The sequence below is a fragment of the Sinocyclocheilus anshuiensis genome, unplaced genomic scaffold (genome assembly GCF_001515605.1).
Source record: "Sinocyclocheilus anshuiensis isolate Anshui unplaced genomic scaffold, SAMN03320099.WGS_v1.1 scaffold1073, whole genome shotgun sequence".
Lineage (NCBI taxonomy): Eukaryota > Metazoa > Chordata > Actinopteri > Cypriniformes > Cyprinidae > Sinocyclocheilus > Sinocyclocheilus anshuiensis.
The window spans coordinates 332,512-344,706 of record NW_015555774.1 but is presented as its reverse complement, the minus strand read 5'-3'; the positions used below and the strand labels follow the sequence as shown (position 1 = coordinate 344,706).

The 12,195-nt window shown below is 35.1% G+C and overlaps 1 protein-coding gene across 1 annotated transcript in view; it reads left to right on the top strand.

Moving 5' to 3' along the window:
• The first annotated feature begins 3,983 nt into the window (after positions 1-3,983).
• The window catches only part of LOC107674493 (uncharacterized), a 15,582-nt gene continuing 7,370 nt past the window's right edge, over positions 3,984-12,195 (top strand). Inside the window, exons 1-3 of the mRNA XM_016468474.1 lie at positions 3,984-4,061; positions 4,178-4,256; positions 7,015-7,205. Of these exons, the coding sequence (XP_016323960.1) occupies positions 4,229-4,256; positions 7,015-7,205 (219 nt within the window). The 5' untranslated portion in view covers positions 3,984-4,061; positions 4,178-4,228. The remainder of the gene's footprint in view (positions 4,062-4,177; positions 4,257-7,014; positions 7,206-12,195) is intronic.

Sequence of the window (12,195 nt, the reverse complement as noted above, 5' to 3'; positions counted from 1 at the left end):
ATTTTTTTTAGAAGCCTGAGGGATGAAACGAGAGTTAAATTCAACAAGAAAAAGAATAAAACAAAGGAGATTTAAGCCACTTTTGCTTGTGGATAAAACATTTTGCACAAAATAATTAACAAAATATTCAAGAGATAACGATTTTGGGTTTTCGTAATAATTAAAAAAAAATGCTTTAAGGATAAAACTGTGGATCACATTAGCGGAGTTAAACATATAAAAACTTAAATCAACCCAAAATGTATTGGCTATACTACAATCACACAAAAAAGGCAGCTGTTTCTTCAACAAGACCACAAGATGGGCAAGTTTCATCATTATCAAGATACTTACAGATAGATGAATTAAACCTGTCACTCATATCTTTTAAGTTGTTGCGCTTGTTATAACGTCGTAGGTCACATGATAACGTCAACATAGCGGATAATATCCGAATCGCATTCATACTTAACGCATTAAGGCTGTGCTTCAGGCTGTACACTCTCATAGCGCTCGGTAAGTAAGTACTTAAAGAAATTAAGTGCTTATAACTTAGAAAGGTTCGAACGCAGCCCGACAACAGCTCGTTTGACATCTCGCGTGGTTCTGTGTGATTTGGACAACTTCAAGTTACGCCCCTTCTTCAAGTTACGCCCCTCTCTTGCAGTCCGCGGACAGACCCTTCTCGAAATTCCTCCCTCCAGAGCAGCGCGGCGCTATTGGCCGCGCATGCGCAGATCAGTGAACCGGGTAGCTCTGTGGACTGCTTCTCCTGTCAAAGAACGACTAAACCTCGAGCCAATAGCCTTCGAGTTTGAGATGTGACGGAGCATAATGTCTGACCAAACAATTAAAATGTTAAATATGCAAGAAAACCTTGTACTTTGGTCATCTGAAAAACTTATTTTGACTTTATTTATTTAATGAGTAGATTTTAATAAAGCCAAATCAGTTTTTTGTAATAAGTGAATACGTTCGTTGACTTAAGACATAACACATAAGACACTCTTTTTCGCCACCTGCTGGCGTATTTATGTAATATGAAGAAATGGTCACTGAACGAATCAGTGAACGAATCTGAACGAATCATTTTGGTGAACGAACTGAAAATGAACGAATCACTTGAAAACTTGCCATCGCTACTGTTTAACCATAGACTGTATAAAAACATGGACGTAGTGTCCGTGACGTCACCCGTAGATTTCCGAAGAGCGTTTTTGAAGCTCAAAAGTAGGCGGAGCGGGCAGGCGCCATCTTGGCACCGCGCGTCACTCCCGGATAATCGAAAATGGGCAAAGAGGCAGGAGCAGGTTGCTGAAGCCACGCCCACCTAGCTCGACGGTGGTGACAGCAGCGGCAATCCACCTGTCACTCAAGTGGACACGCCCTTAATTATGCAGAACTTTACTTAATATTATTTAAACGGATGAGTTATAAAAAAAATTCACCCCCCTCACAGTTGAGCGGTGAACTAATTTTCGTCAGCCGAAATTTCAGTGCATGTCTAATTATTGGCAACATCAGAAATGGATATTATATAATAGACGCTTTTTTGAACAATTTCAGCAATTTAAAAATATTAAAAAGGATTTTTTTACACGGCACCCCTGCTCTCGACAGACGGGGTACCGAAACACTGCTATAATACACTGGAAATGTTAAAGCGGTCATATGATGCTGCTAAAAAGAACTATGTGAGGGCGTGTTAGAACAAGCAGTTTTAGGTAGGTGTGGCTGACTCTTAACTTTTATAAAGAATATCTCTTTGGATCTGAGACTTTAGTCTTTGCAACTTTACAGATCTTCTTTATGCACCAAGAGCTTGTAACACTCCAAAGAGAAAGGAAAAATTGAAATCGCATCATATGACCCCTTTAAAATAAAACACATTACAGCTATAAAAATTAAACATTAAATGTGTAAACACTACTAATTAAAGACATTTTTTCTTACCTTTTCCTCAGCGTAGAGTGGTAGATGACCATTATGTTTCGAATGATGCGCAGAACTCCGACTTTTTCAGTCAAACTTTCAAAATGGAATAAGCGTTATCAAAGACTATTTGGCATTATGAATATGATTTCGACCAAATGTTTACCATTTTTAAATACACAGTCTCGAATGGATGTTTTATTTCCGATAATTTCTTCCCCGGCATCAATGTGGTCAGCAGCAGACTTTGGATGAGAGGAAATTACGTCATCACCATGCTTGCAAATTCAAACTTGTCCTTTCTGTAACAAGCTTTTTTATTTTATTTATTTATTTATTTAATTTTTTTGTGAGGTTGTGAACATTTTTAAGGGTACATCTATTGTAAAATATTATGTATCTATATTTTGTGTCTTGTGATTATTATTAATATTAATATTAAGAACTAGTAGAAGAAGAAGAATTTATTAATTATATTATTGTAATGTTAATAATATAATATAAATTTTATTGACATATTTTTATGTTATTCCTCAATAAAAAAAAATAGCTGAAGTTGATTATATATATATATATATATATATATATATTGTGTGTGTGTGTATTAGTTATTATGCTACCTGATGCTCAACAATTATATGTTATTATAAGTTAATAACCAGTTGTATCATCATAAATTAGCACTTATTAACCATAAGTGGTATGTACCACTAACGTATAATTGATAAATCATAAAGAGCAATTGTATGAACTTTATTTTATTTTACTTTTATTTTACTAACTAGCCTATATAGCCTAAGTAACTGTGCAACTACAGTACATTTCAACAAACAAAGAAAGATACAAGGGACTACAGTCGGAAGCAGGAAATGGGAACAAACTAAAAGTCAACATAATACCACAGTGTGAAGCTGAAAATGCACAGTATTTGTTACATGTAGCTAACATGTGATCCACACGTTAAAACCTATTATAACACATGGAAACATTTTCCACATGTGATCCACATGTGCTCTTATGTTGCAACATGTGGTGACATGTTGTCTTCATGTGATCACATGTGAAAAATATATGGACACAAGTGATCACATGTGGGAAAAAAATATGGACACATGTGATAACGTGGAAAATATATGGACACATGTGATCACATGTGAAGAACATGTGAAATTCATGTGGTTTTTCTGTAAGGGATGTTATCTTTTTAAGTCATTGAAGAAGGCAAATTGTCATGACATTTCTTTATCAGGTCTATTAGGGAAGACAGCCAGTAATTATACAGGTACATCTCAAAAACATTTGAATATCATGAAAAAGGTCAATATTTTTTGTCACTCATTTTGCCTGACAATCCTCTCAAGGCTGCGGTTATCCCTTTTGCTGGTGCACCTTTTCCTACCACACTTTTTCCTTCCACTCAACTTTCTATGAATATGCTTGGATACAGCACTCTGTGAACAATCAGCTTCTTTAGCAATGAACTTTTGTGGCTTACCCTCCTTGTGGAGGGTGTAAATGACAGGAGATCTGTCAAGTCAGCAGTCTTCCCCATGATTGTGTAGCCTACTGACCCAGACTGAGAGACCATTTAAAGGCTCAGGAAACCTTTGCAGGTGTTTTGAGGTAATTAGCTGATTAGGGTGTGACACCATGACTTTCCAATATTGAACTTTTTCACAATATTCTAATTTTCTGAGACACTGAATTTTGGGTTTTCGTTATCTTTAAGCCATACTCATCAAAATTTCAAGAAATAAAGGCTTGAAATATTTCACTCTATGTGTAATGAATCTATATAATATATGGGTTTCACTTTCTGAAATGAGTGACCAAAAATATTGACTTTTTTCATGATTTTCTAATTTTTTTAGATGTACCTGTATATGATGATATAATTAAATTCATTAAATAAAGTAAACGATTATAGTCTTTTTAATTTTATTAATTTATTTTATTTTATTCTTGCCTGTTTTTTTTATCCCATGTAACACCTGATCCACAATCCAGTCCAGTCGGTGGCAGTAACGCACCTATAAGCAGCCAATAAACACCATAAAAGAAGCAGGGGAAGACTTTTTACAAGGGAAGGAATAAAACACAAGTGAAACTAAAGCTGCGCAACTAAACTTCGAACAGTAGCTCTATACTCGGTGAGTTTATTTTTTCAGCATTCACGTGTTTTATGCAAATATTTTCTTTTATTGATGTTATAAACCATTGCAGATGTATCAAGGTTTTTATGTTGTGAATTGGATTTGTTTTCTAGCATTTTCATCGTCTTGTGATCAGATCACAAGTGTGACCATCGAGATTACGGATGGCGACTGGGCCTGAACCAGGAATTGGTAAGAGAGTGTCTGTTTACACCGTTTAGGGTGTACCTTCATTAACGTTACCTTGGGTTACTTTTGTATGAATATTAGACTTTAAGCAGTTATTTTGGCTTATAGTTAAGTTTTGACTAGTTATTGCTTTCCAAGTTGTTATTTGGTATAGGCCTCTACAGTTGTTAGATTTATTAGTGCGGCTCTCATCTTGTTAAAACTGAAATTACTACTGAAACATGAGCCCCAGCTTTTATTGACAACGTCTTGTCTGTGTTTGGGTGACTGTACGTTATGTGGAGAGGGAAAGCGAGAAACAGTTTTCAAGCAGTTAGAGAAAGAAAACAAGCCTTGCATAAATTAAAACAATATAAGCCTTTGATTTTTGTTGTGGATTAGTTAATTGCTTAAGATCAATATCTATAGTATCTGTATCAAAATTTGAAGTATCTATGTAAGATGTATTTTTCATATTAATCAAGAGTTTTTGCTCAAACCAGCAGCGATGAGCAACAGGATTGTATTTTAGGAACGCTGCGACTGCATGTAGGCCTATACTTGAGGGTATGCAACTGCAATGTAATTTGATGCCAAGCTTTTGTTGTGGCAACTTTACATAGGCTATGTGTTCTCGGAAAAGTGAAATTCCTTAATGCAAGCTGTTTTTGCATTTAATATACCTGACTCCAGTAGTTGTAGTCAAAATACAAATATATATTGTGCAATTTAAACTCATCATGATTGGCATTAAGATATCTACAGCAAAATGATGACTTGTTATAATGTTGAAAATATCCTCAAGTTTATTTTGACTTGCCATTACATACGTTTAAGATATTTTTACTTCTATTTTGAGTGACTGACCTATTTTTAATTTAATCATTCAAACTTTATGAAATTCCGTGATATTTTGCATTATACAGTGAATTCCATTTTTATGAAACACTGTAAAAAATGTACCATAGAATTTACAGGATTTTACAGGCAAAAAAGTTGCCAATAAAATCCTGTAAAAAATTGTTAATTGCTGTAAAATGGATTACAGTATAATACTGCAAAGCAAATTACAGTTAATTGCTGTATGTGAAATACAGTAATTTGTAGTACATTCTTCCTTTTTTTTTTTTTTTTTTTTTTTAAGAATATTGTGAAACGGTCTACAGTAAGCAACAAAAGTCTTAAGGCTTGGTAAACAATGCTATATTGCCCAATTTAACTCATTTCAGTGTGTGTGTGTGTGTGGCCACTTTATTGGGACAAAAACCTCCCTACAGCTAAGCATACCCAATAACACTGTATTAATGAGGCATTTTATTTCCACTTTTCAGATTTACTTTTATTTTTTATTATTTTTTTTATTATTGAATCTTTCTGATCTGGTATGTGAAAAGGAGAAGCACGAGTTTGACATAAGCCGGAATTGAACTCTGGTTTCTTTTTAGAGCTGCTTTACAGCAGAATTGAATTCTGTTTGCGTAATTGAAATTATTTTATGTATTATATTAATGCATTTATTATTATTATTATTATTATTATTGTTTAAAACAATTAGTACTGTATAAAGCGCTGTAGAGAGAAAGGTGACGTCATTTGACTTGATCGGAAACATGCCGTAGAGATTAAAGTAGAATTTATGTACCAACGATATTATTTTTAGATACACCGCGATAGTTTGTAGTTTACGTGTGTGTGTGTGTGTGTGTGTATACGTACATATACAAGCATTACATTTATAATTACTAGTTCCCGCCTCCAGTTCACTCATGCATTTGAAGGTGAAACGTCACATGGAGCGAGTTGCGTTCTGGGAAACTGTATACCATGCAGTGTCTTCAGATGTACATCAAATTTCAGCAAATGTAGCAGGTAATCTGGGCATTCCACGCATACAGAAAATGCGCACACTATTCACAGAATGCAGATAGCATACTGCAATATAGTATGGTAGCATGCCATTCCTAACACGGTTTCTGTACTAGTTTCAGTGTACTTGAGTTATTTAGCAGATTCTGGCAAATATAATAGGTCATCCTGGTATTCCATGCATACAGAAAATGTGCGTACTATGCACAGAATACATACTGTATATTGCAGAAATAGAGTAATATGATAGTATGACAGTTCGAACACAGCCCCTCAGAGCAGCTCGGAAGAGAGGGAGCTCTCAGCAGAGCTCATTTGCATTTAAAGGAAAATGCTACAAAACTGCTTGCTCTGAAAAGAGCTGATTTTGACAGGGTAAAAAGGGTGTTTTTTTTTTACACTACCATTGAGAAATTTTAACCAAACTATGTTATAGACTTTTCATTAAGACCCTAAATCATCAACTTGTGGAAAATGAGCATCCTATTACCCCTTTAAGAACGACACTTGTGCATAGATTGGGGGTGGCTACAAAATAGTTATGATGCGATTTTTAGCTTAGATGAACTTAGTCAGTAACTGTAATGATAGTTAAGTTTTTTTTTTTTTTTTTTTCATTGGTAGAATGTAAATCTAAAATGTCAAACCTTTAATCAGCAGGGGAAAAAAAAATCAACCCACGGCAAAATGTAATGATCAACCAGTACCGCATGTAAACCATGTAAAAAAAATAAATAAATAAAAAATACGTTCAACCGGCTAGCACATAACCAGTCATACACCCATGCATTCTGTACATACAAGTGCTCTTATTAACTGAATAGCGTTTTAGTTGTACAGTAGGTGTTGCGGACCCATTTCATCCATTAGCTATTGAACTGGATATTAACTATCGCTATTGTTTAAAATACCCCAGAGCTTGGCATTAATTCACCATGGAGTCCAGAGTTCATCCAGGAGCTTCTCCCATCTGCGGAGCGAACTGCTCTCCTCTATCACCTGTCTTACCTGTGTCTGGGAGGCTTCCCAAAGTTGGAGCGTCTGATCAGAGAACGAGCTATAGAAACGCAACTGCTGTTTGGATCATCTGAGGCCGTTCTGCTGAAGGTGAGGCCTAATTCATCATAACCAGCAATGTCAGCATAAATGAGACGAGTTGTCCAGTTAGCCCTCTGTTTTAAGTTTAATCAAAAAAGGTCATTTCCTGTGTAAGACTGTACAGAATATTTTACGTACACTACCAGTAAAAATTTTTTTGAACAGTAAGGTTTTTTTTTTTTTTTAAGTATTCGCTTCTGCTCACCAAGCCCGCATTTATTTGATCCAAAATACAACAACAGCAATACTATTGTGAAATATTTTTACTATTTAAAATAACTGCTTTCTATTTGAATATATTTAAAAATGAAATTTATTCCTGTGATTTTAAAAGCTAAAATTTCAGCATCATTACTCCAGTCTTCAGTGTCACATGATCCTTCAGAAATCATTCTAATCTGATTTGCTGTTCAAGAAATTTGTTTTTGCTGTACTTTGGATTAAATAAATGCAGGGTTGGTGATCAGAAGACACTTCTTTAAAAAAATCATTCTTACCAGGGCCGCTGCTGGCCAAATGGGTGCCCTAAGCAGAATTGCACTGTTGTGCCCCCTCCCTCAAATATTATGGAAGTTTAAAAAAAAAAACAAAAAAAAAAACACCTACTATAGGGGTCAAAATAGAACTTTTATATATTTTATTAAAGTAAATTTAATTGTAATTAAATTGTATCATTTACAAATTACAATTGTAGCTCTAGACAGTTACCTATGGCTATGATTTTATTAATAGTTGTCTGATTGATTTTACAGTCTCAAGCATTCAGAAATCGCACAAAAGGAAATCAAGCAGTTTTACTACAATGAAACCTTGGTTAATTTTTGTAAGGGTTGTGATAGCCTCTATAATTTCTTCAACAAAAAACATGGACGTGTCATCTATCGCAAAAAGGTGGCCAAAAATTAAAGAATAAGTGGATATTTGAATTAAATGTTTGGTCAATAGGCTATTAAACAAGGATTTGATCGTCCTGTGTAACAGCAGCAATTACCAGGCCTTTTGCGCCCTTTGCAGGCATTTAATATGTAATGTGCAAAAATTTATAATTTTGTATTGCATTATATTTTAAGTGTTATTCAATGAAATGTAGGGACTTAACTGTAATTTAAGTCATTAATTCTATAAGGGAATTAATCATTAATTTTATTTCTAGCTCAGGTTTTGAAAGGACTCGAATCTGAAAATTCTGAGTCAACCTGATTAAAACTGAATTCAAATTTGAATGGTTTACACCTTATCAACGGTCGTCCAGCGAGACGTTAATGTTCATGTATCTTAACCATCTGATTAGGGGTATTTTCCCTGGCCACGGGTCAATATAATTATGATAATTTGTAAGCTCTTAGCAAGTTAACGTGATCTTTGGCAAAGGTAATTCACAAAGCAGATATTTTCTTATCCTTACTGCTTAACTCAATTCACCAGTTCGGCACTGATTTCAGCAGCTGTAAGATTTGTTTGTACTTGCATTTTGCTGAAATCTGAAAAGCGGAGTTGTTCCTCGTGGCTACTGGAGGGGATTCTGTTGATGATTGGCTGTTGATCTAGCGCCGGAATTGGCTTGAGCAGTTCTGCTGAAAAGTCTGTTTGCAAGACGTTAAGTACTTTGAAGATCGCGAAGTTTCAGCTGAAGTGTTTGAGTTCTGGAGTCTCGCGATGCGTTGTTACGGCAGGGGAAGCGCTTGGAGCCCTGTTACCAAAAGGAAAGCCAGAGGTCTTGAGCGAGGAAAAAGCGAGCCATCATCTGTTCAGGCATTGGGTTTTTAAGCAAGCCCGCTTTGGTCCATCCCATATGCGATTGTCCCAATCGGACGCTGTTGCAAGCTTAGCCACGCCCTGTGTGGTTCCTTTTTTTTCATGCACAAGTCACATGCCCCCTTCATGTGGCGTCACGCTGTAGATCCCGTGCTTGCAGGCCTGAGGGCGTGATTAAATTACTGTCCTTTTCCTGTTTGGATATAATAGTTACGTTCATTGGTGGTCACAAGACATCGTGGTTTCTATGTGTTGTGAACGAACCTTCCAGTCCTGATGCAATGAAAGCTTTGTTGTCTCCTGATTGAATTAGTTTAGATCTCATGAGTAGATGAGACAAGACTGACAGGAAATCGCCCCCGAATATTGGATTCATGTGCTGGGATGTTTCCATGGCATATCAGTGTCTTTATATATATTTATATTTATATATATATATATATATAATATTAGAAATCCCTACAGAAACCATATAATTAACCAATATTGACTCATTGTTTTCATATAATGCATTTTAAGTCATTTTAAAGGCTGTTGTTGGCTTAGGTCTGTTTTTATAACCACAAAATATTATCTTAATAGCTACTACTTTGTAAACCATTTTGAAGTAACAAAACCATGGTTAATTTGTGGTTACCATGGCTACAAGAACCACGATTTTTGGTCCTATTCATATTAAAACCATGGCTAATTTTCTTAAGGGAACATGGGAACTCTGAAGGAGAATATTAGATGCGCTGGTGCGTGGTGAAGTAGCCTATTCCACATTAAAACGTTGTTAGTCAACAGCCAAAAAAGTTTCGCATATGATGAATGTACCTCAAAGTGATGCACGGGCTTAATCTTTTAATTTTTTTTTTCATTTTTTTTTATTTTATTTTCTCGGTGCCGGATTGCTGATGTCTTTTCAAGGGTAAAGTTGTCCATCAATTACCGTATTGGCCCGAATATAAGATGACCCTGATTAAAAGATGACCCCCCTTTTCCAGATGTACCTTTTGGAAAGGCTTTTTAAAAACCAAATCTTGTTTTTTCTCAGTAAAACACATTTTGTCTTCATGATCATTTGCGTTCAGCCGCAAACATGAGGTGCGAGCGATCGCGGATGCGGGAATAGCGCGTCACGTGTGCTTAGCCTGCGTTCACCGTAAAATGCCGTATTTTTATTTCGGTACGCTATATGCACGTTAATATTAATATCGAACGAATGTATGGTGTGGGTTTTTTTTTTTTTTTTTTAAAGAATATAAATAGGATAGAGAGTGCTCGAGTTAGAGGGTCAAATAAAGGTGGAACAGATGTGTTTAGTCGTTTCTTGAAGATGGTTAAGGAGTCCGCTGCTCTGATTGAGTTGGGCAGGTCACTCCACCAGGAGGGAACAGTTAATGAAAAAGTCTGTGAACGTGATTTTGTGCCTCTTTGGGATGGCACAAAGCGAAGTTCACTTGCAGAATGCAAGCTTCTAGAGAGCACATAAGTACTGAATTTAGGTAAAGGAGTGCAGAGCCAGTGGTGGTTTTGTAGGCAAACATTAATACCTTGAATTTTATGCGAGCAGCTATTGGTAGCCAGTGCAAATTGATAAACAAAGGTATGATGTGCATTTATCATCAATCATAACTCCAAGGTTTCTGGCTGTTTTTGAAGGAGTTATGGTTTATTTGAGCCAGAGTCTGATCCTGATTCTGGAGTATGAAATATTTCTATAATTTCTTTTTTTTTTTATAATAATAATAATAATAATAATAATAATAATACTACTAAAGAAAATCCCCTAGAATGAATATACAGTGGGTACGGAGACCCCCTTGACCCCCTTAAATTTTTCACTCTTTGTTAAATGGCTGCAATATAACAGAGTGAAAAATTTAAGGGGGTCTGAATACTTTCCGTACCCACTGTGTGTGTATATATATATATATATATATACCCACACACTATATATATTTATATATAACATTATATAAATGTGCGTGCGTGCATGCATGCATGCATGCATGCATAAATGCATAAATACATACAGCCGCTCAAAAGTTTGGGATCAGTAAGTGTGGTTTTTTTTAAATATTTTTTTAATTATTTTTTTTTATTATTATATAAATAAAAAAAAAATTTCTTCTGCTCATCAAGGCTGTATCTATTTTATCAAATACAGAAAAAAAACTTTTTTTTGTGAAATATTACTGCAATTTAAAATAAGTTTTCTATTTTTATATACTTTAAAATATAATTTATTTCTGTGCAGCGCTGAATTTTCAACATTACTCCAGTCTTCAGTGTCGCATGATCCTTCAGAAATTTTTTTTTTTTTTAAGAAATTAATACTTTTATTCAAGAGGGATGTGTTAAATGAATAAAGTCATAGTAAAGACTTCTTAGAAAAGATTTCTATTTTGAACAAATGCTGCTCTTTTTAACTTTGTAGTCATCAAAGAATCAAAGAAAAAAAGTATCATGTTCCAAAAAACAATATGAAGCAGCACAATGGTTTCAACAGTCATAATAAATCGGTATATTAGAATGATTTCTGAAGGATCATGCGACACTGAAGACTGTAGTAATGATGCTGAAAATTTGGCTTTTATCACTGAAATAAATTGTTTTAAAGTCTATTAAAATGGGAAACCAATATTAGAAATTGCAATACGATTTTACAATATTACAAGTTTTTTTTTTCTTCTGTATTTTTAATGGAATAAATACAGCCTTGATGAGCAGAAGAGACTCCCTTAAAAAAACATTAAAAATCGTACTGATCCCAAACTGTGTCCCCCCCCCCCACCTGGACCATCTTGATATGCCACACCTGTGAGGTGGATGGATTCTCTCGGCAAAGGAGAAGTGCTCACTAACACGGATTTAGACAGATTTGTGAACCATATTTGAGAGAAATGGGACTTTTGTGTACATTGAACAAGTGTTGCGTTTATAATTTTGTTCAGTGTGTGTGTGTGTGTGTGTGTGTGTGTGTGTGTGTATCTATCCATCTATCCATCTATCCATCTATCCATCTATCGTGCAAATGTCTCCTCTGCTTGTTTGCAAAAGGAACATGAGCTGTCAATGTCCAAATGCTTAAAATACATTCTGTAAATTCTAATGTTTCTATGTAAAATTTTAAAATGTTTCTTTTGCATTTTCTTATAGTTTACTTTATAGTATTTCCCAGGTAAAAGCCAGGCTCTTTTCCAGTCTATATCAACCAAGGAACTCCAGTAGAACTTTCCACTTGGAGACATTTTCC